The sequence below is a fragment of the Chelonoidis abingdonii genome, chromosome 18 (genome assembly GCF_003597395.2).
Source record: "Chelonoidis abingdonii isolate Lonesome George chromosome 18, CheloAbing_2.0, whole genome shotgun sequence".
Taxonomy (NCBI): Eukaryota; Metazoa; Chordata; order Testudines; family Testudinidae; genus Chelonoidis; species Chelonoidis abingdonii.
Window position 1 is genome coordinate 7,265,267 of NC_133786.1, and position 27,576 is coordinate 7,292,842.

The 27,576-nt window shown below is 44.5% G+C and overlaps 1 protein-coding gene across 3 annotated transcripts in view; it reads left to right on the forward strand.

Annotated features, from left to right (window-relative positions):
* Nucleotides 1-931: 931 nt before the first annotated feature.
* The window catches only part of NFRKB (nuclear factor related to kappaB binding protein), a 33,309-nt gene continuing 6,664 nt past the window's right edge, over nucleotides 932-27,576 (forward strand). Inside the window, exons 1-24 of one of the 3 annotated variants that reach the window (XM_032802354.2) lie at nucleotides 932-1,213; nucleotides 1,901-2,001; nucleotides 3,206-3,361; nucleotides 4,299-4,500; nucleotides 4,970-5,097; nucleotides 7,629-7,803; nucleotides 8,800-8,901; nucleotides 9,758-9,831; nucleotides 10,985-11,069; nucleotides 12,560-12,740; nucleotides 14,034-14,142; nucleotides 14,646-14,772; nucleotides 15,625-15,690; nucleotides 16,758-16,837; nucleotides 16,936-16,979; nucleotides 17,943-18,003; nucleotides 19,132-19,306; nucleotides 20,646-20,752; nucleotides 21,276-21,399; nucleotides 22,658-22,782; nucleotides 23,607-23,827; nucleotides 23,977-24,250; nucleotides 25,947-26,168; nucleotides 26,762-27,547. In XM_032802354.2, the coding sequence (XP_032658245.1) occupies nucleotides 3,227-3,361; nucleotides 4,299-4,500; nucleotides 4,970-5,097; nucleotides 7,629-7,803; nucleotides 8,800-8,901; nucleotides 9,758-9,831; nucleotides 10,985-11,069; nucleotides 12,560-12,740; nucleotides 14,034-14,142; nucleotides 14,646-14,772; nucleotides 15,625-15,690; nucleotides 16,758-16,837; nucleotides 16,936-16,979; nucleotides 17,943-18,003; nucleotides 19,132-19,306; nucleotides 20,646-20,752; nucleotides 21,276-21,399; nucleotides 22,658-22,782; nucleotides 23,607-23,827; nucleotides 23,977-24,250; nucleotides 25,947-26,168; nucleotides 26,762-27,547 (3,603 nt within the window). In that variant the 5' untranslated portion in view covers nucleotides 932-1,213; nucleotides 1,901-2,001; nucleotides 3,206-3,226. The remainder of the gene's footprint in view (nucleotides 1,214-1,900; nucleotides 2,002-3,205; nucleotides 3,362-4,298; nucleotides 4,501-4,969; nucleotides 5,098-7,628; nucleotides 7,804-8,799; nucleotides 8,902-9,757; nucleotides 9,832-10,984; nucleotides 11,070-12,559; nucleotides 12,741-14,033; nucleotides 14,143-14,645; nucleotides 14,773-15,624; nucleotides 15,691-16,757; nucleotides 16,838-16,935; nucleotides 16,980-17,942; nucleotides 18,004-19,131; nucleotides 19,307-20,645; nucleotides 20,753-21,275; nucleotides 21,400-22,657; nucleotides 22,783-23,606; nucleotides 23,828-23,976; nucleotides 24,251-25,946; nucleotides 26,169-26,761; nucleotides 27,548-27,576) is intronic. The other 2 variants (XM_032802355.2, XM_032802357.2) reach the window with 2 other exon arrangements.

Genomic DNA, 27,576 nt, shown 5'->3' on the forward strand with positions numbered 1-27,576 from the left:
TGGGGGTTCCTGGAATGGACGAGCCTGGGGGTAAGGCCTGCGGATGGGGGGGGCTCCTGGGGATGGGAGCCAGGGGTAAGGACCTGCGGGGGGGGGGCCCTGGGGATGGGAGTCGGGGTGTTAAGGGCCTGAATCCCTCAACAGTGCGAGGGCATCCCCTGTGGATGGGGGCCGCGGAAACCCGGGAGGACTGCGGGGGGGGGCTCCTGTGGGATGGGGAGCCGGGAGTAAGGCCTGCGTGGTGGGGACTCACCCGGGATGTGAGCCGCGCGGCGCGGTAAGGCCTGCGGGGGGGGCTCCCCTGGGGATGGGGAGCCGGGGTGAAGGCCTGCGGGGGCCGCTGCCCCCTGCGGGAGGGAGCGGGGGGTTAAGGCCTGCGTGTGGGGGGGGCTCCTGTGAGAGGCGGACCGGGGTATAAGGGCCTGCAGGGGCTTCCTGTGGGATGGGAGCCGGGAGTTAAGGGCCTGCGGGGGGGATCCCCTGGGGATGGGAGACCGGGATAAGGGCCTGCGGAGGGGGGGCCTGCCCCTGGGATGGGAGCCAGGGATAAGGGCCTGCGGGGGCTCCCTTGGGATGGAGCCGGGGGGGTAAGCCTGCCGCAGGGGTCCCCTTGGGATGGGAGCGGGGGTATAGGACCTGTGGGGGGGGCTCCCCTGGGGATGGAGAGCCGGGACTGAAGGGTCTGCAGGGTGTGGGGGGTTCCCCGGGAATGCGGAGCCAGGGCGGTAAGGGGTCCTGCGCACGGGGGGGGGATTCCCCTGGGATGGGGAGCCCAGTGATGTAGGGTCTGCGCGGGGGGGTTTCTGGGGGCACAGAGCTGGTTGGTCTATGGGGCGAGGTGGTTGGGTTCCCAGGGATGAGCTACTGGCATGGTGTGAGGGTTCCTGGGGGGCAGGGTGATCCTTGGAGAGAGGGGGCTTTTTGTTGAGGGTGGTTGGCAATGCTGTCCAGCCACTGTTTGTTACCTGGGTCCCTTGCGTGGATATGTGCCCTCAGCCAGGCTATTTTTTTTCTCCATCCTGTGTAGTTACTGTTGGTTATTGTAGTGTTGCTTCTGACTTTGGTTATCAACTTCTGTTATTAGCAGAAAAAGCATTGAGTTATTTTGGGGGATGAGCATTCCCTGAAGAAATACCTAGACTTTGCAAACAGATCTAACTATGTCCACCCTCCTTTCCCAGGGCTCTTTGGAAGGGACGGTTAGAGAGAGATGGTGAGTGCCATTTGAAAAGTTTGTTTTGTTATATGTTAGTGGGTGTATATTGTTATGGTTTCTGTGGTTTGCATTTGATTTGTTTTGATTGCATTTTATCAATGGTTGATGTTATATTTTGTCAGTGTTTTGAGCCTGGAATAGGTCACAGAATGTAAATAAATTTGAAAAACACATATGAAAATAAATGAGGGTGATCTGGAAGAATGATGTAACTCTGCATCTTATAGTAGCTGGTGTAGAATATCATGACTGTAATATTTTTAATAGGGAATGGTAGGTCAGGCATTGAATCTGCTGTGTAAATGGTCCTTTGGGCAGTGGGAGCAAGGACTGCTGAGATTTATTCCTGACTCTGCCACTGGATTTTAGGCAAGTCCCATAGCCTCTGTGCCTCAGTTTCTCTCTGTATTGTAGAACTAGTATGAATTCTCATACCTCACAAAGCTTACAGAGCATATTTTGTAAACCCCATTGAAATGCTAGTTGACAATATTGGATTATTATTGTCTTTATTGGCAATGTAGTTGTCTGTTTCTCCAATTTATGATGAATTCACGTGGTTTAACCAGATTATTCATGAGGCTAAAAGCCCTAGAGCTTTTGTTTTAATTTTAAAAAAGTAAACATGTATTCCCATTTTTCTACTCTTACTGATTAAAGTTCAATCTCTTGTTTTATTCACAGATCAGGTATGCATGAGACAACTTCAGTTCACATACTTTAATCCCGCTTCTCGAATGTTCTTAATCCTTGGCTAGAGTGTCCGCGCTTTCTGGAGGCAAGAGGTAATTCCTCCTTTGAACCAATTTAATTCTGAAAAGGGACTCATCTCCTCATATATTGAACCAAACTGCACTAAAGATTGGAATAGAAATGAGATTTTAAAATTAATTACTTTCAGTGTTCCAGTGGCTGAACATGAATCAGGATTCACATGTAGGGCAAATTAATGAATGGCTTAATGTTTGTTGTTTGGGCAAGACTGATGCTGCTGAGTAGTTGGCCCTTTGTAGATGGTGTATTGAAGTCACAACCACAGAAGCAAAGTTGTGAATTCTTTAATATTATAATGCTACTTAGTGTGGTGTGTTTTGCATGGAGGCATGAGAGTAATGTTTAACTCACTTGTAAGAAAGCTTCAGGCTGCTATGGAAAACAAAGGGAGTATATTTACAGGTCTCGCATCTGGTCAGAGCCATGAAGTATCTTTGCAGACCAGTAGCCTGAGGTGTGGTTTGCTCAGCAGGCAACACCCTCTAATTCCAGTAGCTCTTTCTTCATGATTCTTTATACACTTCTCATCTATTCCCTTGTCTTGGGTTTTTCTGTTTCTCCTAGTTTGCATTACTCTACTTAAAGGTTTCACCTTCTTCAGAATCCTGGGTTGTGAGGCTTCTGATCATGAACCATAAACCATGTTGTAGGAGTGAATTTAATGTAAAGGTGATTTATGTTTAGGCTTCCAAAATAGTTTATGTAGGAGAACATTTTTTTAATTTGGATTTAACCATTCCTCGATAGTGTTTCATCCCAAATATTGCAGCAGTGATGTAGTCCATAAGACTCAGAGTGAAACTGATCAGGCCGATCTTTATTATTAAAGTTTAGTGACAGGCAAAATATTAATTGCATATATAGTGGAAAAGTAAATTATTAGGAATGCAAACAGTTGGTAGTGTTGTAAGTGGAACAGGTAAGCAAAATTTAAAACTATGGTTATTAATCATCTAATATCCATTTCTGTTTGCCTAGTGTTCTTTATATGTACTCTGTGTATGTTTGTGTGCAGGCATGTCACCTGAAAGAGTGATAGTGCCTAGTACACCTCTACCTCAATATAGTGCTGGCCTTGGCAACAAAAAAATCTTACTGTGTTATAGGTGAGACCGTGTTATATTGAACTTGCTTTGATCCACGGCAGTGCTCAGCCCCTCCCGCCCTTTGTTGTTCGCAAGTTTATGCCAACAGATAATAGTTTCTTTTGTTCAGGGACTGAGAGTACAGTGAAGAATGGATTCTCTGGACCACATGCTGACAGACCCGTTGGAGCTAGGACCATGTGGGGAGGGAAATGGCACACGGATCATGGAGGACTGCATGCTAGGAGCAACAAGAGTTAGCCTGCCAGAGGACCTCCTAGAGGATGTAAGAAATAACAAGAGCACTTTACATTTCCGGAGTGTTTGATAAACATAACTACTTAATCACCTCACGAGGAGGTTGTGGGTATTATTCTCACTGTTTGACAGAGGAAAGTCAGAGCAGTTGGGGGATGGGGGGAAAAGAGGGGGTAACATATTCAGGTGTCCCAGGCCCTGCTGAAAAAAGGTGGGTTTTGAAATCAACTTGACTCAATCTGGTTAGTTTAACACAATTGGAACTCTCCCTTCCCTGGACACCTGTATAGAGACAGTTTTAACAGCTAGCATAGGGGTTCTCAAACTGGGAGTCGGGACCCGTCAGGGGGTCGCAAGGTAATTACATGCAGGGTCACGAGCTATCAGCCTCCACCCCAAACCTCGATTTTCTTCCAGCATGTGTAATGGTGTTTAAAAAAGTGTTTTTAATGTATAAGGGGGGGTCGCACTCAGAGGGTTGCTATGTGAAAGGTGTCACCACTACAAAAGTCTGAGAACCCCTGAGCTAACAGTTGAGTTACCTTGTTGTGTTGTAGCCTGGGCTCCCTCCTAGATTACAACATAGCTAGCTAAACATGATTTTAAAGGTGCTGAGTGGTGTTTCCAGTTGCGTTAACTAAATCAATTTTAAAAGCCCCCTTTTTTTTCCTAGTCTGTTCCTTATCTAGTAAACACAGTGACTCTAAATTTCTTCTCAGATCTAATATTAGAACATCTTTCTGTTACTTTTATACCTCCTGATCTCTCTCTCCATCTGCTGTGGGTCCTCATGACTGGAATCCTTTAATATGTTCGCCTTTCAGTGTTTTAGACTACCACTTTCCACAGTTTGTACCGGACAGTGTCTTGTGACTTTGATTTCCCTCTGGAAAGCCTTGAGGGATAAAGATTTGTTAAAGATGCTGGCAGGCATTTTGCTTCATTCTTGTCTTTGTCTCCTTTAGCCTGAGATCTTTTTTGAAGTTGTTAGCCTATCTACGTGGCAGGAGGTTCTGACAGACTCACAGCGAGACCACCTAAAAAAGTTCCTGCCCCATTTCCCAGAAAACAACCCTGAGCACCAGAACAAGCTCATCCCAGCTCTGTTCAGCGGTGAGAACTTTCGCTTTGGAAACCCACTGCACATTGCCCAGAAACTCTTCCGGGGTCAGTGTCCACTCATTCTGCTTTAACTTTTTTTTTCTTTTCATTAAATGTATTTCTGGTGAAAGGTACCAGGTTGATAGCGAAGGAGGCTGAAGCTCTGTTTATTCATGGAGTTGGTACAATGCAGACCTGTTTGCTGAGACTGTCAACAAGGTATCAGCTAGTGCCAGCTGTGCCATTTTTGTGATATGTACACTTATCTGATGAGATCTCCAGATGTATTTCTCAGAGGACACTGTAATGCGGCAAGAACTCTTGGTCATCTGACCTAGAACAGCAAAGCTCCTGATCTTGTCACTCCTCCAAGAATTGCAATCTCTTCGATATTATACTTGATTTTTCAACAGGTCATGGCTGCTGTAGCATCTGGGTTATTTATGTAGAGAAAATAAACTGCAAACTTTTAAAAAGGCTTTAATCTCATCTTGCAGTGAAGGGAAGTCAAAACAGTTTTTGTTCTTTTCTACAGATGGGCACTTTAATCCTGAAGTTGTGAAATACCGCCAGCTCTGTTTCAAGTCCCAGTACAAACGCTACCTGAACTCCCAGCAGCAGTACTTCTACCGACTCCTCAAGCAGATCCTTGCTTCCCGCAATGTAAGTTCTTGCAGGGTGCGGTGAGTTACGTGATGCTTTACATGAAGAACATGGTTTAACTTTGTCTGTTGAAGAATTCGGTGGTGTTCATGTAGCCACTATTCCCTGCTAGAATGTTTTATTAAATACTGCAGCTGTTTTGATTTCAGACTTGGTTGATCGCTAAATGTAAAGTTGCTGAAAGGATTCTGGATGCTCATGCAGATATTTGACAAGTATCTGTCTTACCCTGAACGTGCACAGATGCTTCACTCTTCTGTGTAGCGCCTTTTTTTTTCTTCCCTGAGGACCTCATTGTTTTATAAACAATTTATAGATTCCACAGTCAGAAGTGACCATTGTGATCATCTATTCTGACCTCCTGTATAACACAGTCCATAGAACTACCCCCAAAATAATGCCTAGAGTAAATCTTGTGGAAAACATCCAGTCCTGATTTTAAAATTGCCAGTGATGCAGCGTGACTCTTGGTAAATTCTTCCAGGGGTAGTTACGCACTCTTTAAAAATTTCCAGCTTATTTCCAGTCTGAATTGGTTTAGGTTCAACCTCCAGCCAGTAGATTGTTATACTTTCTCTGTTAGACTGAAGAGTCCATCGTTAAATATTTGTTTCCAATGCAGATATGTATAGAGTGTAATCAAGTCACCCTTTCACCTTCTGTTCACTGAACTGAATAGATTGAGCTTTGCGTCTATCACTAGAGAGATGTTGTCGAATCCATTAATCATTCTTGTGACTCTTCTTGGAACCTTCTCCAATTTATCAACCTTCTTCTTGGATTGTGGGCCCCAGAACTGGACCTAGTATTCCAGCAGCAGTTGCACCAAGGCCAAATACAGAGACCAATTATATTTAGCACTCAGCCTTTCTCCCCTCTCGCTCCTTCCATCCCAGCAAAATAAATATTGTTGTTTTATGGATTGACGAAGTGATGGTCAAGTGACTTCCCCAACATCATGTTGTTCACTGGCAGCATTGGGACTAGAACCAGAGAGTTTGGATTCTCTGGCCTAGTCAATTCCCAGTGCTGACTTCTTGTCACCTGTGATAGCAACCCCCTAGTACTGACTCCAAGTATTTTGCTCTAACGATTAGTCTGCATTCCATTTTCGTTATGACACTGGTATCTTGGTTTTTAAATGTCTCTGACTAGAGTGCAGTGAAGTGTTGTTTGAGGTTATTTTTTAATATAACAATATTTTCATCAAGTTGGTAACCTTCATGAGAAAATACTACCATATTAAACATTAGATACGGTTTCTCTTCAAATTGTATAAATCTTTCATCTTCTTTTAAAGTTGGCTGCAAGTGTTGTTTGAAGGCTAATTGGACAGTTTTTCTCCTTCTGAGATTGAGTTCAGTGTCCAGTTTCTTTTGTAACTGGTCCTAAAAACCTAAATTTATCCACTTAGATGTTACTGACGCCATACCCTTTAGCACGGGGAACCCAGAACTTGAACTTAAGTCTCTTGGTAGTGAGGAAAGAGGAACTAACTTCAAAATAAACCATTTATTTGTAATGACTTCGCCACTTCTGCTGTTAGTCAATAGCTTCACCTTTCTTAGGCAGTCCTTAATTAACCAAATGACTCCTGGACCTTTGATCTGAGGATCTCAAAGCATTTTACAGATACCGGTTAAACTTCACTATCTCTTGAAGAAGCAGATCTTGGAAGCTGCAGTTTGAGTGAAACTAGACAGTGCAGTGGAGGTACTGTGGTAAGGAGTACGGAGAGTTTCTTGCCACTGGCAAGTAGAAGAGGTCTGGACTCGTGGAAGGGCCACTCCTACCCTGCTATGCTGGGAAGATTGCGCCGTCTGTGCTCCTGAAGCATCTTGCCTGTCCCTCAGGCCAGAACCAGAGAGAAGAGATGTCACAACAGCAATTTAGGCTGGAGGCATATAATTACTGGGCTTCATGCCACTATGGTGGCTTCTAGCTAAGGTTAGATAGGGAAACTGAAGTGTTTCACCTATTGAGTGGGAGGGGAGCTCTTACATTCGGGATGGAAATGGGAGGTGGGGTTTGTATGTGGGACAGATATCTCTTTGTTGTTATCCTAAAGGTTAAACTACTTTTTCCTTTTTCTTTTGAAGGATATTTTCCCCACCTGTTGATTTAAAGCCAGTGTTCCAAATGTGTGTTAAGCTTGATGGGGTGCAAACCTCTTCAGGTGCTCTTCCGAACAATGACTAGTCTATACTTGACAAAATGGATCATATAGAATGAGAATAAGAGATAATGAGCGTGGAAAGTGATGCAGGAATACAATCAGTTATTAGACTTCCCCTTCATTTAGTACTGGCATACTTTTTGGGATTCCCTGCATACTAAATACTAGAATGCTGTTAGTTAGCTCATAAATAACTGGGTAGATGATACTAGCGACCATGTAATGATGATATGTTATAATTTTTAAACTAATTAAATTGATCTGTAGGTAGGTATAAGTTACTCGTTCCCCACAAAGCTGGACTCTGCATCCCAGAGTCTTCCCTGGGTTGTAGATGTCTGTCTCTTTACTTCAGCACCTGCTCGATCTGGCTAGGAAAGGTGGCCCTGATCTGACCCTTAAGAAAAAATACCCATCCCCTCCATGCGGCCCAGAAGAACGGGATAGACGGACACATCAACGCTACCTGAAAGTCCTGAGGGAGGTGAAGGAGGAATGTGGAGACACCACCTTATCCTCTGATGAAGAAGGTAATGTAGCCAGTGTGTCCCAGGAATAGCGTGAGAGACTGGGGTGTGGGCTGGGCTGGAAAGCCCTCTGCAGATACTGGCACAGTTGAAAGCCTCCTTTGGCCTTGATGCCAGAACTAGACATAGTGACTTTCCCAGTTTGCTAGGAATTTTACTTTTTATTGAAGAATGATAAATCCTTCCTCAATATCTTTCGGACATAAACTGGCCTTACACAATGCAATGGATGGCTCAGGGAACTGGTGGATAACTGATAATACAGACTTATAGCTCTGGGTGCCTGGTTCCAGTCCTGTCCAAGATGATAGTAATCAATGGTTACCACCTTCTGACACGCTTTATGCCTAGGTGGGGATTCAGAGTCGGGTTCCTAGTGGATAGGAGTGCACATCACGGAAATCATCACCTTTATTTACTTTTAAAGTTCATGTGTTTCCTTTCTCTGACAGTCTTTTGTGTGTTTGTGCAGGCTGGGAAGTGGGTGGACCATGGTTGTCCTGCGTGTCCTGGGGCAGATACTCAGACTGTTTGTTTGCAGGTGGAATTAATACCATCTTATTTTTTTCAGAGCTTTATACAAAATTTTATTAATAATGCCTCACAATACTGCTTTTAAGGAGACAAGAATCATTATCCCCATTTATAAATAGGGAAATTGAAATATTCATGCAAAGATGAAGCAACTTTGACAAAACCTTGCACAGCATCAGTGTTGGGATTAGCACTGAGACTCAGCTATCAGACTAACTATTAAACACTGTTCCTCTACTCCAGGTCTGCTTTTCATGGCTGTTTAAATAACCCATTCAGTTGGTGGAAGGGAAGCTGCCAGGGAAGTGAGGGGATGGGGAGAGTGTCTTTTTGACAGTAAAGTAGCTATTGGATTCATGTTTCATTGGTATGGCTCCTTTGAACCCTGGTCATAGTGTTAATAGGCTATTTGGGCAGCATTCCCTATAGAAAAAAAATTGAATTTACAACTTTCTATTTTCTCAGATCTAAGTTCCTGGCTTCCAAATTCTCCAGCACATTGCCCGAGTCCAGCTCTTCCCCTCAGAGTGATCCCCACATTGTCAACTCTGGATATGAAAACAGCAGGTGAGAACTGAGCGAAGGCACAAGTGAAGTAGTGAGGTGGTGCTTGGAACTACTTAGGCCTTGTCTACCCTACCACGTATGTCGGCAAAACTTATGTTGCTCAAGGGTGTGAAACATGCGCCCCTGCACACCTCTCCCCGAGTGACATCTTTTGCTGGTGTAAATGGTAGTGTGCACAGCAGTATGTCAATGGGAGAGCTCTCTCCCATCAGCATAGAGCGGCTGCACAAGAGATCTTACAGCGATGCAGCTGCATCGGTACAACTGTGCTGCTGTAAGCTCTCTAGTATAGACATAGCATTATTCAGGAAGGGTGATTTCTTCCAGTCCTTTCTGGAAAGTCAAGGAAGTCATGAACATGATCTTTTGTAATGCTTGACTTTGTTCTTGATCCATGAGGTCTCTAAATATACTCGTTCCGGTTCTCTCCTTTCTGTTGAGGCAAACTAATATTTTAACACACAGCCATCTTTCCTCTCTGTTGTTGTGATGTGTATGTTCATCAGTGTTCACTCTCTAATGGGTAAAGCAGCACCCCATAATGCAAATAGAACAGTGTTACTATATATCAAGGGAGCTAATGCTAGGGCTGTCTAGTCAAATCTGCACACTCCTCTTACACACTACTCCCAAGAAAACCACCAGGTAAAGCTGGACAAGGAAGTGTGGTGGCTTTTCATGACCTGGTCTGGTTGGGTCAGAGACTGAATTTCAAGCTGTCAAGTAGCATTTAACTATTAAAACTTGAAGATTGTTGAAGGCAGGGATGGATGAGGAAAAGGTATGTTAAATTACTGTAATAACAGACTAACAAGGAATTTTGGTAATAGTTTTTCTTGGATTTATTTCATTGCAGATAAACTTGATTTTGGGGAGAATGACCTGAAGGTGATGCTGAAGAAGCATCATGAGAAACGGAAACGTCAGCCTGTAAGACACCTAGGAGACGTGGGGCTGGGGATTACCCCTATTTGTTCTTTAGCTTGTCTGTCAGTTGTAAGGTGTAGTGCAGTTATGGCTGGTAAAAGTATTATAATTTCTTAGGGCCCCTTCTCATACAGGTCCTCTACTTTCCATCTGTCATATCTGCCTTACCACCCCCCAGTGAAAAGTTTTTACCTTTTTCAGCCCTACAAAGTCAGCTATGGGGAGACCCAAGTGGGGTTCTATTCTTCCTCATGTATCCTCAGCAAAATTTTCAGCTAGGTTGTGGGTTTGGAGTCTCTGAGGGCGAAAAATAAAATTAATCTTGGTTTCCAAATCCCAGAGTGTTGGGGAATTATGGCTTTGCAGGCATGGTCCCTGAAAGTGCCAGGAGTTAAATGTTTGAGTTCTAAACTGCAGTTTAGGTCTATGGAGAGAATACATCTGGAACTCATGAGAGCTTTGTCACTTGTCAAAGCATAACCACAGTTTAACCTTTATCATGCCCTACGGTTAAGTCTACATGGATATTCAGCTTTTGTCTTTTATGCTGACATCTGCAGAGGTCTCCTGGAACTCAACCAGTGATGGGTTATGGGGAGATGAAATGTTGTTTGTAGACTATATGCCATGCTTTGTATGAACTATATCGGGGTAGGCAACCTCTGGCACGTGTGCCAAAGGCGGCATGTGAGCTGATTTTCAGTGGCACTCATGCTGCCCGGGTCCTGGCCTCCAGTCTGGGGGGCTTTGCATTTTAATTTAATTTTAAATGAAGCTTCTTAAACATTTTAAAAACATATTTTACTTCACATACAACTATAGTTTAGTTATATAGTATAGAATTATAGAAAGAGCCCTTCTAAAAACGTTAAAATGTATTACTGGCATGCAAAACCTTAAATCAGAGTGAATAAATGAAGACTCAGCAAACCACTTGTGAAAGGTTGCCGACCCCTGAACTATATCATAATTATGTGAGGGGGTGAATATGGAGGTTCCAGGGGGCTGCTTTGAGGTAGAGAGTGCCACGAGGGTTAGGTAGTTTCCTCGGTTCACCTGCAGTAAGTTGAGTTTCTGTGGTCAATCCGCAGATAAGTTCTAGGTCTCACCTTTTTCTCTGGTGCCTCTTTCCCCTATCCCTCTTTGTCCTGTCTAGGACCACCCTGACCTAGTGACAGGGGACCTGACTCTCGATGACATCATGACCCGTGTGAATGCTGGCCGAAAGGGCTCCTTGGCAGGTCAGTGACTTGGGTGCAGTGTTGTCATGAGACTGTGCCCCTTGGGCTTTCTGTTGCTGCAGCTCTACAGAGGGAAGGAGAGTGGTTGGTTGTCCATCAACTTACAGTCCAGTTTGCCTGTTACCAATAAACAGCTCAGAATGTTAACAAAAATAAACATTGCTATAGATTTGGGTCTGGAAAAAATTTCCTTTTTGGAAATAACTCCAATTGAATGGTTACTTGGTAAGCCATTGGATCTAAATAGTGTAGACACAGGAGATTACATGCACAAGAAAAGCTGAAGGTAAGTGCAATATGTGACATGTTAGATATCTAGGTCAGTGGTTCCCAAACTGGTGTTCATGAACCTCTGGGGGTTTGCAAAATGTTACAGGGGGTTCTCGGGAGGGGGAAGGGGGAATTCCCTAATGGTGGGCAGAGCTGTCCCTGGGGACCCTGTGCAGCACAGGATGAGCAGCCCCATGACTTCTAAGAGCTAAGCAGATCAGAACAAGCGTATCTATCACACTGAGGAGATTTCAACTTCAGGACTTCTAAGAAATAGAAAGACAGGTGAATATTTTTGCTGTTTTTAAAATTAAATAGGCAGCTAGTATTGTTTTTAAAATTATTATGAAGAGCAAGTTTAAGCTATGTTGTTTGCCTGGAGTACTCAAGCCTTGAATGCTTGTGTAGAAGGAACCATTTGAATTGGCCTCTTAAAGACCTTCATGCTGTTTCACATCTGATACTCCTTGACAAAACATGGGAGCCTTGTCTTATAATAGGTTTATTCAAAGTGCTACAAGCTACGAAAGTGAGATCTTGGAAGAGCATTACTGTTTTCATAATGTAGTAAAAATACTATAATGATAAATAATTAATAATAGTGTATAATAAGCATGTCATAAAAACAAATTTTATATTTCCAAGATCAGTGCTTTTATATTTTATACTCAGGTAAAGGAGAAAATCCCTAGAAATATTCATTTTTAGGAAGGGATTCATGAGACTTGACATTTTGGTGAAAGGGGTTCACAGGTTGTTAGTTTTGGGGAATCACTGATCTAGGTAAATACACCAGTCTTCCCAATCTCAGATTTCACCTATTTTTTAAACACCCCTTTCCCCAGCTAAAGAGTTTCTCTAGTCAAGAGCAGTGCACTGAGGAAGAGAGGGGGATTTCCTGTGCAATCTCCCTACAAATAATGCAGAAGATTGAATAAGTGTCCTGTGGCAATGACTGCTTGTCTTGCAGCAGTTCTGGGCGAACTGCTGTTATATGGGGATATGTGTAATGTTATACAAACACCTATAAAGATACAAAAATAGTCAGTCACGTGCTCCAAAGAGTTAATCTCAACTCCAATGGAATAATTTGATGGAAGAATTAAATGCATGGTAAATACATTTCCAAATACATAACTGAGTATCTAGTTCATTTCTGATGCCTAATGTTATACACTGAAATGTTTCACTGAGATGTGTTCTGTCTATTTTATCCAAAGCCTTGTTTGACCTTGCCATCATGAAGAAGAAGGTGAAAGAAAAGGAAGAAAAGAAGAAAAAAAAGTTGAAGGTTATTAAATCCGAGGTGGAAGATTTGGCCGACTCCTTTAGCAACGCTGATGGAATCCCCCCAATATCACAGGACCCATCCACCATTGCTCTGTCAGCTGTTAAAGAAGAGTAAGTGGTTTCCAGAAAGTGAATGGGGGGTGTGTGTGGGGCTGTGTGACAGAGAGTGAGAGAGAGAGAGGCTATATCTATACTAGAAGCTAGGGACATCATTCCCAGCTCACAAACACACACTTGCATTAGCTCGTTGAGAGCTACCGTGAGTATAAATAGTAGTTTAGCCATGATAGCATGAGCAGCAGAAACAGTGGCATGGGTAAGCCATGCTGAGTACAAATCCACCTGAATCACCTGTCTATTGGCACGACTAAGCTGTTGCAGCTACACTTCTTTTATACTCCCTTGCGAGCTCTCAATGAGCTCGTATAGGTAGGCAAGCTGGGAATCCCGTGTTTAGGTCATAGTGGAGATGTAGCTGCAGATCAGGGAAGGTGCCTGCAACCACCAATAACTCTTCTAAAGGCATCTGCTGTGTTTAGCTTTCATCCAGACTGCTCCCCATTGAGTGTGGTGCAGCATGTGCATTACAGCGAATGGCCTTCCCTCAGAATCAGTCCTCCCTGTTTCAAGCTATTTTATATAACTACAGTTGTTAAGCAAAAATGGATAAACGGAGTGGAAGTAATCCCTTATTTTGTCAGAAATTCTAAAATAATCCCCATAGCACCTCCTTCTGGGATGAAATGGGATGGGAAGGCATAGGCCATGGTTCGAAAATGTGCCTCCTGCTGTGAGCGCAGTTCTTAAGAACCCCACCAGCAGGCCCACTATAATCAAGTTGGGAATCCCAGTTACAACATGATTAAAAGTTGCATTGGAGATAGGGCACTGTGAAAATTTAAGTTCATTTAGTGCTTGGGACCTTCTGCCTGAGATACAGAGTCCATTTCGTAAACTGGACCAGGAGCATTCTTTAATACAACTAGTCACAAAGCTTCTCAAGTCAAATGGTGGTGGGGTTTAGTGGATTGATTGAGGTGCATTGGCAAAGCTCCGTACAGTTTCCAGAGCTGGAGTAGCTCAGGACTGAGGTTCACTGGCAGAGCTATGGAATAATCTTTGCCTGTACCATGTCTGGCTCTAACCCATGCTTAGCAGCTCTTCACTCTTTCATCATTATTGGGGGAAAGTCACAGCTGTCTCATTTGATTGTGAGCCTTTTCCCCCATATAGGTTTGGAGGGAACCATGAGGAAGGCTGCTTGCCTCTGTTCCATGCAGCTTGTGGTGCATAAGCTTATGTAATTATATAGGGTTGATCCTCATTTCTGTGTGTATGTGAAATGCTGGTAAAATGTTACTAAACCCAAATTATTGAACATTTTATGTTTTTCTTCATTCAAAGACCTCTTGAAGAGATCAAGCCATGCATTGGAGTAAATGAAATCTCTTCCAGCTTCTTCTCTCTCCTTCTGGAGATCCTCCTTCTAGAAGGACCTACTAGTCTCTCTGTGGTAAGGATCTACTAATTGATAGGTCTTGTAGAAGTCTTTCTAGATTCAGCAAAATTAGGGAATTTTGTGTTAGTTACACATCAGTGATTCCACCTGAATCAAATGAACAAGCCTTTAGATACCCATCTTGGTTTTAAACATGTTTCATAAACTCAGGGGAAGTAGACTTTTGCATCATTCATAATAAATTTGAACCCATCTGACTGTAGAACTTCTCTCTCCCTTTTTTCCTCTTCATATATTAACTACAGATGAGGGGGGTGCAACTTGTTTTTCACATATGCAGCCTTCATTCACACTGGTGCAAGAGCTTTCTCCTCTGCAACTTCTGTTATCTGACATATGCTCCTCCTATGTGTGTCTCTGCACAATTCAGCTGGTCACATCTTTTTCTTTCTGACTACCCTTTCTTTCTCTCTGCTGTATATTCTATTAATTCTATATATTAAACCTTTAGCGCTTGTATGAAAGACACTGTAAATGCATCTTGTTTTCTTTTTCAGCTTGAGGATAAAGTTCTGGATTGGCAGTCTTCCCCTGCAAGCACTCTGAATAGCTGGTTCTCCTTTGCCCCTAATTGGTCAGAACTGGTTTTACCTGCTCTGCAATATCTGACTGGTGACTGCAGAGGTAAAACTCGCTTATTCAAACTCCAGTACAAACAGAATTACTGTTTTTATCTGTGCTGGTCTGTATTTTAACTCTAGTCAGCAATTAATTCACAAAAGCACTGAGTCATGGCCAGCGTTGCTTGTACCTCTGATAGGGGTTCTGCAGCATAGTTCAGTGTTGTTGCCGTTGTTTTGTATCCTGTTACCACAGTGCTTGGGACCCAGCTTGGTTCCTGATATCTTTATAAACTTTGTATGTTGAACTGAGTGCTGGTGAAAGGAGCCTGAAAGAGCCCTGGGAACTGAAGTTCTCTGATTATCCCCAGAACAGGTACGACCTGGGTACTGGCAGTGCAGGCTTCTTCCATTATGAGCCCTGTATTAAGACCCCAACACTGGGGGCACAAAGAGAGTTCAGTCTCCATGGTCCGTTTGGTCCCTGGCTGCTTAGCTGAGGCTTTTAAAAGAGGAGTAGTTAATATCATTTGTGAGGTTGGTCTTTGCAATGTGGGTTTTTCACTGGGAACTGGGCTGATGTTTCCCAAATTCGTTTCATGTTGGCCAAAGAGAGGCCACATATGGTCACTTCTGGTCTCTTTCATTCTGAACAGGATTCAAACTGTCAACCTATAAGTGAAAGGCGCAGTATTCTGTTCTGGTCTATTGAGGTTTCCACTGCCACCCTGCCCTGCTAAAATACCCTTCATCAACTCCATATTTAGAGATGTAGTGACTTAATCTGTTAGAGTGCTTTATTTTTCATCATGAGACTAACGGCAGCTTGAAAGACAGTAATAAAAGTTTGCATGTGTGCCTTTGTAAGGCGTCTGTGGAACATGGATGTGAAATGCCTTTATCTCTTCCATTGCAGATGTTCCTTCCAGCTTTTCTCCCTTTGTGGAATTCAAGGAAAAAACTCAGCAGTGGAAATTACTTGGTAGGTAACTTGTTTCGTACCATGTTTTCTAAAAAGTTAAGATCAGATGTTTTGTCTGGGTGTTTCCTTCCCAACTGACTGCAGCTTGGCGAAATGAGAAGAGCAGCTATTGCAGTAGTCAGCTACTTTCTCTGCTGTTAGCTATGGCAAGACCTCTATAAGCTGCAAGACTTACAAGAGGAAAGTCTTGTCTGTGCCACCAGTAAAGACTCAATGATACACATGGGACAGCTATGTAGAGTAAGTGGCCAGAGGGGATGGAGCATGTTTCTTTGTGTTGTAGACCTTCACTTCCATCCTTCAAGCATCACTAAAACATTTTTTGTGTTGGCACTTCTGTAGTGCCTTCCTCCCAAAGATCTCAGTGTATTCTGTAGACATTAATTAAGCTCCTCAGTCCTCTGTGAGGCAGGCAAGTGTTACAGATGGGGGAAGTGAGGCATAGCTTGATGGATGCTTGCCCCGGGTGTCAGTAAGTAAATGGCAGAGCAAGGAATAGGGTCCCAACCTCTTGACTTGTAGTTCTGTGCTCTAGCCACCAGGCAAAACTTCCTGTCCTTAACCACAGTGATTCTTGCTCATATTTACAGGCTTAAACCGATTGTGAGCTTTGGACTCAGGAAGGTACTCCTGCTCTCCCTTCAGAATTTTGGTGTGGGAATTTTCTGCTCAGGGATTGGGGGACTGGGTTTCACTTTCCTGCGGTTCACTTGGAGCACTGAGTGAGGATCATCTGTCAGTATCAGATGCACTTATCCCACAGAATCTTGCCTGCCATTGCTGAAGTTTGGGGAGTTGGATATTGACTGTTCCTTCACTGTACTGCTGTATCCACCTGTGGGATAGCTAGGGCTTCCTGAACAGCCGGTGTATATTTAACTCTAGCGTAATAATGGTGTGTATGGAGTTTGACTTATCTGTAAGTGGAAGTTGCCCTGGAGCTGAAGGTATGCAGAGTGGGGGAGGTGGTGGGAACTGATCAGGATGTACAGGTAGGATGGTGCTGGCTCCATAAAGAATAAAGAACTTCTCCTAACCATTTTTTCTTCTGGGACTTTTTGTACCAGGCTCTTCCCAAGACCACGAGAAGGAACTGGTAGCGCTCTTCCAGCTCTGGTTGGAGACCAAAGACCAGACGTTTTTCAAGGTAAGGCAGTCTCTCCTTCAGTAGCATAGATGCCAGCAGGGTTGTAGACAGATAATAGCAGATATCACAGGCTGACATTTCTCTTTGTTTCTTGACAGGAAAATGAAGACAGCTCAGACGCCACCACACCGATTCCCCGGGTGTAAGTATTTAGCAATGAGGCTGTCTTAAAGCCCAGGCCTGTGAATGCCTACTAAAGCTGTGGGATTGGATCATCAGCCTCTGGGCCTGAACCGCTGCTTCTGGAGCAGCCGTCACCACATACTGTCTTTTCTCTTCGTAAAGCTTTTGTCAGGGCCACTTAGTCAAGATCTTTGCTGATGACTTTACTAATGACATAAACAGACCTTTATCAAAATAAGTCTTGCAGAGCCAGTACAGCACCAGGAGCATGAGCTGGATTCTGTGCTCGTTTTGTGCATTTCTGACCATAGAACCGTCACTACAGACCATAGCTGGGTTTTCAGATCTCAGGTTGAGTTTGTTGTCCTGGCCAAATTCCTACTCTGGCAATTTAGACTCTTCCTCCTTAAGTTCTTCCTACTATTTCAGTTACTTGGGAAATTCTTCTTTGCTTCCTGCTTAAATTTCTGTGTAATGTGAGTGTGCTTTGTTAGACAGATACTACCTTCCATCCTAGCAGTAACAGCATTTTGATGCTCCCTAAATTACAGATCATGTGCATTTCTGCAGAACCTCTTCTGTCATTGTCTCAGAGCTGTATGTATTTTAAGAAATCTACCTCACAGGAAGGTTGTGAGACAAGTACAAATACTGACACATAAATGGGGGTGCAGAGAGGTGAACTGACTTTTCCCACAATCCAGATAGGATTTCAGTGACAGAGTTGGGGATAGGACCCATGTCTCCTGACTCCCAGAACCCTTCTCTCACTTCTAGATGATGATGATGCTTTTGCGTGGATTCAGTTTGGAGAATGCTTTGAGATCCTTAAAGATGAAAGGCTCTGTATTAACGTAGATTTATTCAGAATCTGTTCCTCCTGTGTGAGACACATTTGTAGGTAGGCTGTGTCCTGCTTGATGTCCTTTGGATCTATAGTTTGACTGTAGTCACTGAGGACTGACACTAATCTTTGTTTCAGAAGGACTGACTATGTGGTCCGTCCCAGCACTGGGGAGGAGAAACGCGTTTTCCAGGAGCAGGTGAGGGAAGAATCCACTGTTTCAATGTGCTTGTGCTTAAGTCATCTGGCAAGTAGGATAATTTAGAACAGGAGTCAAATATCTTCTGCAAACTTTTTACAGTGAAAACGAGAACAATTGTAATAAATCTGTGCTGCCTTCATGCAGGCTTCACAGCACGTTGCATTGAGAATAGAGCCCAGTACTTTCAGTGCTACATACACTAGTGTTTCCCACTTGGGATAAAGGAGAGAATATATTCAAATCAGTAATATTAAGGCTTGCATCCATGTTGCAGCTTCCCACCACTTGACGGTCACCTAATCAGTACTCTTGAGCGGGTCTGATTCCATCCACCAGCAGGCAGTGGAGCATGGTTGCACGCACACCAGGAAATAGTCAGTGTAGAAGATATTTGTAGTAGATGTTGGTCTCAATGCATCTTACAGGCTGGCAGTCCATGTAAGGGCCTGTGCACTAGGAAAATTGCTCTTCACCTCTTCCATATGTATGCTTCATATTCAGCTTTTGTTCAACAGTGTGACGTGTATGCAGCAGGTCACTTTCCCACTTAAGGTGTGGTAGAATGGTGGGGTATACATTGGCATGAGAATCTTTACCACCTGGATGTAATATGGTTTCTGTCACCTGTGCTGGCTCCATTCACCAAAAGGAAATAACCTGGTGGAATTCACCTTTCATGTTGGGAATCTCTAAATGATTTGACACTTGTGATAGTTGCTTAATATTTTGCAACACTTCACATTTCTCCCCCCTTGACTCTAACTGATTGTTAGATTAGCCAATTCAAACACAACACATTTCATTTGTATTAAAAATAATCCTTTGTGTAAGAGATGTTATATTGAATTAGGACCCCAGGGCACCAGTTATCAGATGCTTCAGGGAGAGGCTTAAAACCCCCTAGTGCACTTCATAGTGCATGATGTTGAATCATGGGAGATAATTCTTCCTGACCTGACTGGTACTGCCTCACACCCTGAAGCATGAAGAATGATAGTCATTTCACCCAAGTTATAGTGCAGATGTTCTGCTCTTTGGATACATGGCTAATTGTCAAATGTGCTAAGACTCCGTCACCATATACCTCCTGATGAGCTGTGTCCTCTCCCATCTTCCCACATCCAGGAGCGCTACCGTTACAGCCAGCCCCACAAGGCCTTCACCTTTCGCATGCATGGCTTTGAGTCAGTGGTTGGTCCCGTGAAGGGAGTGTTTGACAAGGAGACCTCGCTGAACAAAGCCCGGGAGCATTCTCTCCTGCGATCTGACAGGCCTGCATATGTCACCATCTTGTCTCTTGGTAAGGTGGCGGTGTCATCTGCAATACAGCTTTTTTTTTAAAAAAAATTCATACAAGTTGCCTCACACAGGGAGTCATACAGCAAAATCTTAGCAGGAGGAATGGGGAATTGGGTAACATAGGCAAAGAAGAAACATGTTTCAAATGAGGAGCTGGTAAGGAGCTGGAGAGATTCAGGGAGGCTGTTCCAGATGGCAGGAACAGCAGAAGAGAAGATGTTTTTTTTGCAGTTGAGAGAGAAACAGGAAATGGGGAGTAAAACAGGGAAGGAGAGAAATGAGATCCTTGAGGCTGGTTGGAGCAAACCATGGAAGGTTTGGAAATGGGGAGAGGTTTTTTGGGCTGGATCCTGATATAAAGGGGCCCCAGGGGAATTGTTGGGCGAAGTGGATGAGGTGTATGAGAAGGTGGGTGTCAGCATTCTGCACATGCTGGACTCAGGCAGTACGGAATAGGGTCTGCAGTAGCCAAAGTGAGAGAAGTTGATGGAAAGATGTAGAGTGGAGGTGAATCCAACTTTGTTTTAGAAAGCTGGCTCTTGTCATATGCTCCCATGGATAACATTTTTCACAATGTTTCTGTTTTACATTTTTATGCTCACTGTAGAAAGAGATATGGTTCCATTACAGATCAGGTCTTAGTTTTGGAAAGAGCCTGTTAGGAACTATGAGCCATGGGGATTTAACTCATGCCTGAGTGCGCCATGGTACTGTCGCTTCATGAAGCGGAGTGTTAAGTCTTCTGGCAGAAGGCCCAAAGGCATAGTCCACGGTACAGGCAGAGATAGCCATGACTCATAGCTGCCCCTCCCTGTAACTACATTTGGAAGATCATCTTTAGCAGTTGTGGGTTTCTATTGCTGAAACAATCTCTACTGATTAAGAGGGAAGTTTCAAGCAGGAGCAAATGTTAGTGCAGAAGGTATTTTGCTTTAAACCATTATAGAAGAGTACATGCAGATTAGGTACAGCTCTTGGGCTGCTGGTTGCCAGATTGGCCTTCTGTATTGCAAAGTTTGGATGTTTGACGTTGAGTGGCAGAGCCAGAATGCGCACCCCTGAGTTAGTCCGTCCAGCCCACAGGCCTGCAGGGGTTGAAGATACTGCATGTTGCACTGGAGCTGCCCTTTGCCATTTATGCAGTATCAGTATGGTGGGTTCTGGAAAGGGATCCGTGGGAAACTCTCCTCAGTCAAGGAAAGAGGGAAAGAGCCCATGATGGGGAGCCTGTGACTGAGATGGAGACACAAAACAGGAAAATATAAATTGAAGGGTTTGAAGACAGTTGCTAAGATTTGCAGTTGGAGCCCTGACTAAGCCTTGTTTTCCTGTTGTCTCAGTTAGAGATGCTGCGGCCCGCCTTCCTAATGGAGAGGGTACACGTGCTGAAATCTGTGAGCTGCTTAAAGATTCCCAGTTCCTGGCTCCCGATGTCACCAGTGCCCAAGTAAGTTGGATGACAATAGTCCATATAGGGATGGTTGCCATTTCTAAGCCTCAGAAACCACCATCACCTCCTAAAAAAAAAAATCCACTGATGAAGATGGGCACTATTTGGTGATGGACATTAGGCCCGGTATCTTGTGGCTCATGGAGGTGGAAATGGGAGCTGTATACCATTTCATTGGGCCACTACAGCACCCGCACCCTATTTGGGCTTTGGATGGCCAAAATTCAGCTAGCAGGCCAAATGTGGCCCACAGAGTTCATACTGCTCTCACCTTTGCTACAGAGTTGAAGGTCTCAGCAGTGTGAAGCTTCATCTTGATCTGGGTAGATAAACAGCAGCATAGGCTGGAAGCTGTATTCTCCAAAAGCTGTACCTCCTTGTTCAAATGAGGTTCGTTAATAATCGCTTCCATTTTTATGCAAGATAGGTTCAGCCTTTAAATTCCTGGTCTTTTGTGAATATGGCCATTGTTTGGGCAAAGTTTGAGCACGTTTAGTTTACTGCGAGTTCTGTTTTTCAGGTTAATACAGTTGTGAGCGGTGCCCTGGACCGGCTACACTACGAGAAAGATCCCTGTGTGAAATACGATATTGGACGCAAACTGTGGATATACCTGCACCGGGACAGGAGTGAAGAGGAGTTTGGTAGGTGCTTGCTGTAGGGAGCCGTGAAGCATCTGGACTGAACTTGTTTTTGACACTTTAAAGTTCAGTTTCAAATATTCATATTGAGATTTTAAAGGGTTGATGTCAGGTTAAAAATGTCCTGGCCTGTTATTACAGCAGTAGGGAAGCAGTGGCTCTGAAAATGATTTGGGGGTTGTGGCGGATAATCAGCTGAAAGTGAGCTTCCCAATGTCATACCCTGTCAGAAGAGCTAATGGGATCCTGGAATGCATAAACAGGAGAATCTCGAGTAGGAGCAGAGAGCTTTTTACCTCTGTATTGGTCACTGGTGTGACCACTTCTGGAATACTGTGGCCAGCTCTGCTATCCACAGTTCAAGAAGGATGTTGATAGTTTGGAGAGAGTTCAAAGGAGAGCCATGAGAATGATTAAAGGGTTTGAAAATAAGTCTGATAATGATAAGACTCAAGAAACTCAGTCTATTTAGCTTAACAAAGCAAAGGAATAAATATGTAACAGGCTCTTCAATGGAGCAAATAAAGGTATAATGCAACCCATTGGCTGAGAGATGAAGCTAGACAAATTCACACTGGAAATATGGCACAAATTTTTAACTCTGGAATACCTGGAACATTTTACCAAGGGTCGTGGTGGATTCTCCATCCCTGGCAATTTTTAAATCAAGATCAGATGTTTTTCTAAAAGATCTGCTCTAGGTATTATTTTGGGGCAGTTCTATGGCCTGTGTTATACAAGAGGTCAGACTGGTTGATCACAGTGATCCCTTCTGGCCTTGGGATCTGTGAAATACCATTTACATCATTAGAAATTAGAAAATGTTAAAAATCTTATTTTTCATCTTTCGTTCTGTTTATTATTTGCTCATCTTGGGTAATGAAATGAGTATAGTCGATTTCACTTCCCTTTCTAGTTAGTTTCTGGTCTTTATGACACCATACCATTAGCTGTTGAGCATTGATAATCAGAATAATGTATCAAGTTGAAAGATTTGAGTGTTTGTCCAGAGAAGTAGTGATCCATGTGCAAGAAATGTGTACAGGTGTACATACACGGTGTACAGGTGTAGTAGATGCATATGCAATTGTCTGTGTTTTTGTGCACATTTTTTTCACATGGATTTCCATCATCTTGGCCAAACTTTCACATCTTTCAGTCTGATTTATTTTTTGTTGATTGGCAACTGACAACTTTTGATATGGTGTGTCTCAGGACAAATCTAAAGTTGGTGAATGGTCATTCAAGTCTGCTGCCTCAGTTTTTCTTTATTCAGGGATTGTCCCCCAATTGTTCCTGTCTGCAGAACGGATTCACCAGGCTCAAGCTGCTGCAGCAAAGGCCAAGAAAGCGCTCCAGCAGAAACCTAAACCTCCAGCCAAGATAGTAAGTTGCTTTGTGCAAGTGTGTGGTACAAAGAATACACGGGGTAGGATGGCTTTGGGAGTGGGACGCTGAACTTTTCAGCTTGAGGCTATTGGTTCATATTCAGTCCATGTTCATAGAGCTTCAAATCATTACCATCTGTTGGAGTTACATTCACACACGTAGAATGAATTGGTGAGTCTCAGTCCAGTTCCCAGTGGACAATTGTCCATGCTACAAAATCCATACCACAGTTGTCACTAATAGTCATTGGTGGTGGTGGGCTCAGCAGAGAGGCCAATGAAATGGAATTATGTATCCTTCTCGAAGTTGAAGCTCATTGGCAGGATGGTGTGTGTGTGTGTCACTTGTCTTGCCATTGTCTGTGCTGTACTTGAGCTGTGATTAAATAGAGGACTTCATTCTCCAGGGCTGTCACTCCAGCATTTTTTATTAGCACTAAATAATTTTTGAGCAAAATTATTTCCAGTTACAAAACTAGTGAGCTGGCAGCAGGAGGTATGAGATTATTAGGTCTGTCTGACATAGTGGAAATAGAAGACTAAGAAATCTGCATACATCCTCCACTACTGAAATGCAGTCACCCCTGAAAGCACCAGTAGCCAAATAGCTCCAGTCACCCTGTGCCACACTGGGAAGGGAGGAGAATCTTTATCCTGTAACCCCAAGGTCTTCCTTTTATGGAAGATACTTTAAGGGCTCATTTACGTCCGCGCAGAGAACAGTGCCTCCATTTTTAAGGTCTCACCCACAATATCCCTGCGCAGTGAACTACTGCGCTTGTTTCCATAAGGACCCTCACTCCAGTTGTGCTTCTGTTGCAGAAGTCTAGTAGCAAGGAGAGTTCAGTGAAAGTGTTCCCCAGCAGCGCTTCAGAACCAAGCCAGCTGAGCCTCAGTGACTCCAGCATGCCACCAACCCCTGTGACTCCAGTGACGCCCACCACACCAGCCTTGCCAGCAACACCCATTTCACCTCCTCCAGTCTCTGTGGTTAGCAAGACTGTTCCAAGTGTTGGACCGGAGCCAGCTAAGCCAAGCCAAAGGTAATGCTTCCCCTGCACTCCTTTGTTCCAGTATCAGCAGAGAAGAAGTTAAATGCATCAGCTGTGGGCACTGTTGGTCTCTCTTGTTGTGTTGTTTGTTTTTTTTTTTTATAACTTCATTAACCCACTGACTTTCCATTTCTCCATAGCGTTCTCTTGGTGTCATCTCCTCCTATGCCCCAGCTTGGGACACTGCTCTCCACAGGTCAGAGTGCACAGACGCAGGCTGGGCCACAGCCACCTCCCGCCAGGGTGGTAAGCCATACTGCCTCCTCCTCGGGACTCCCCCAGGTCCGAGTGGTCACTGCGCAGTCCAGCCTCCCACCTGTGTCTCAGCAAACCCCAGTGGTAACACAGCAGCAGCAACCTGCATCAGTGCCTCAGATACGTGCTACAGCCACTCAAACAAAAGTACCACCACAGGTGAGGATAGCCATGTAGAAATGGTGAGCCAGCTCTCAAGTACTTTTCACCCTGATAGATCCCATAGCACTCTGGAGATGATGTATACAAATCAGTCACCAGCTGCTAACAAGCAATCTCATCAGAGGTGGAGCACACCAGCCATGCTAGACCAGCACCTCTGCATAACAGTCTTAGTATTAATTATCACTCACTTATATGGCATCATAAATTTACAAACATAAAAGACCCAAAGCACTTACAGTCTAAGACAGACAAGGCAAATGAAGGAAAGAATAGAGCAGAAGTTCAGGAAAGGTGGCAGGTGGAGACAACATTGGGAGGAGAAGGCTTCCTGGAAGAAGTGGGTTTTAAGGAGGGATTTAAAAGGCACTTAGAAGAGGGGAGACTGTTTCAGGGCTAAGAGGCAGCACAGTACAGAGAGAACAAAACTGAGAATTGGAAAATATGGAGGTAAGTAAATAGATGAGAAGAAAAAGCAGGGAACATGATTGTGTAGGGACCTGGAATTAACATGTGAGACCCTTGTGTTTAGTGCAGTAAGTGGCTTCCTGTCTGTGGGGGGATTCAGATTAAATATGGCTGATAAGCTCAGTGACAAGAGACGAAAGTGAGGTTAGCAGCAATGTTTGGTTTAGACTGGAGGTTGCAAAGAGGAGAAATAGGGAGGCCAGAAAGGAGATGGTTACAGTGATGAGTGATGGCTAAGCTCTTTGGGGCAGCAGACAGTGATCTTATTCTGTTTCTGCAGCACCTAGCACAATAGGGCTCTGATTCCTGGCTGGGGCTGATAGGTGCTGCTGCAATAAAAATTATTACTACGTGGTGAAGTCAAGAGATGACAAAGCCTTTAGCAGTGGAGACTGTAATCAAAGGGAAGACTTTGATTATAATGAAGATGTGGTAATGGGCCTTAGCAAAGGAACTGGATATAGGGGGAGAAGGAGAGAAATCAATGATAATGAGGTTATGGGCCTAGGAGGAAGAAGGTAGTGGAGTATTAATGAAGGTAGCGAATGGGAGTGGATCAGGAGGGAAGATGTTAAGTTCAGTTCTGCAGAAGATGAGACAGTGGCAGGATGTCCATGAGGAAATGTCAGGGGAGAACAGAAAGTGTTGGTCTGGACGGAAGGGCATGCATCGGAGGATAGGGTACATAGAAGAGAGCAGCTCTGAAATTATGAGGTCAGTTTTTTGGTGTGCAACATGAACTGTCCCTGGTTTGAATTTGGCCAGGTCAGCAGGGTTGATGCTTATTTTTGTAAAAACAGCCATGTGACTTTTTGCCACATGATCAGGGCCCTTAGAAGGATGGATTAACCTACTCAGAAGTTGCCCAAGAAAAAATGGACACTCTGACACAAGCTACTGCCTGCACCCAATCCCTGACCTTGGAGTCTGGGTACCATCCTGTTTCGATGAGGTGAAACTGTTGTTATAGGTACAAATTTGTGGCCCAATAAACTTGGCAGTACACACCTTTGCCAATAAGGGTTTGGGGTAGCTGTGTTTCCAGGCCTTCTCAAAGAACAGTTTCAGGGAGGGACATGAGTAGAAGCATATGAGTCAGGGCAGAGAGAAGGGTCCCAGGCCTGTTGGACACTGTGTGGGCGAGTGGCAGAAGGGCAGAATGGGGGAGTGACCATACGTCTTTTGCCTGTGACCATGCATCTTTTGCCTTCACTTTTTACATTAGGCTGTTATGACTGTACCAGTGAAAGCCCAAACCAGCCCTGTACAGGTGCAACGGCCGGGAGCATCTGTGACAGGACAGGCAGGTATCGCTGTGACGGCACTCTCTGCAGCATCCAGCCCCACTGCAAAGCCAGCAACCAGTTCTCCAGGCAGCTCTGCACCAACCTCCTCCTCTTCCACCACTGTCATCCAGAACGTAGCTGGCCAGAATATCCTTAAGCAGGTAAGAGGCACAAATGGGGAGCTGTACTGTGACTCACTCTTCTATTCCTTGTGGCTTAACAGAGGGCTTAAGTGTCCAGATGTGAAGGGCTAGTGGAAAACTACAGCAAGTCCATTACCTCTGGAAGGTTTTGTTGCCCATGCAGGTTCAGGCAGTTGAAGGCTTGCTGTATTTGGACCATTATTTTCAAATTCCAGTGTATGCACTTGGTCACACTGCAAGTGTAGATGTGGGGTGTGTGTGGAACACGCAGACACCAAATGGACATTTTTGACCCCTTTTGATTACCTACCAGCCCGGTAGGCTTGGATGTTTCTTCCCCGAGCTTAACTGAAAGGGAACTAGTATCTATCGTCCCTCAATCTCTTGTGTGGTGTGTCAGGGGAGGAAAGAGGTGTCATTGACACCATTTTCAGCAGCACAGTGCTCTAGAACCTTAGTTGGAGAACTAGTTCAGTTCTGATGGGAAAGAGGTAAAAAGAGCAGCATCTGCTGAGTAATATCAGCCTGTTAGGAAGTTTTTGTTTGTGTGCAGCTGGTTCTCGGGCCATTTTCTCACAGAATATAACAATTGTACCTCTTCCGTCTTCCAGGTGGCTATTACAGGGCAACTTGGCATGAAGACCCAGGCTGGAAGTGGCATCCCACTCACTGCTGCTAACTTCCGGATCCAAGGCAAGGATGTACTGCGCCTGCCTCCCTCTTCCATCACCACGGATGCCAAGGGACAGACTGTGCTGCGGATCACCCCAGACATGATGGCCACGCTTGCCAAGTCTCAAGTCACCACAGTCAAATTGACTCAGGACCTCTTCACAGCCGCTGCCGGAAGCAGCACTAGTGGGAAGGGCATCTCTGCAACTCTGCACGTGACATCCAATCCTGTCCAGTCTGCTGATTGCCCAGCCAAGACTAGCACAGCCACTTCTGCTTCTCCCAGCCCTGCTGGGACCACAGTTGTTAAAGTGACACCTGACTTAAAGACTGCGGAGTCGACCAGTTCAGCTTTCAGACTGATGCCTGCTCTGGGTATGACTATGGCAGACCAGAAAGGCAAAGCCATTACTACAGTGGCATCCACTGAGGCTAAGCCAGCTGCCACCATAAGAATTGTGCAAGGGCTGGGGGTTATGCCACCGAAAGCAGGGCAGACTATTACTGTAGCCACTCATGCCAAGCAAGTGCCCTCTTCCTCTTCAGTGAGCATGCCTGGCACAGTTCATACCTCAGCTGTTTCTTTACCAACCATGAGTGCCGCGGTGTCCAAGGCAGTTGCTGTGGCCTCTGGGGCAGCTGGCACTCCCATAACCATAGGAACAGGAGCCACTGCTGTGCGGCAGGTGCCCGTGAGCACCACAGTTGTTTCTACATCCCAGGCAGTAAGTAACTCATGCTGTCCCTTGTGGTT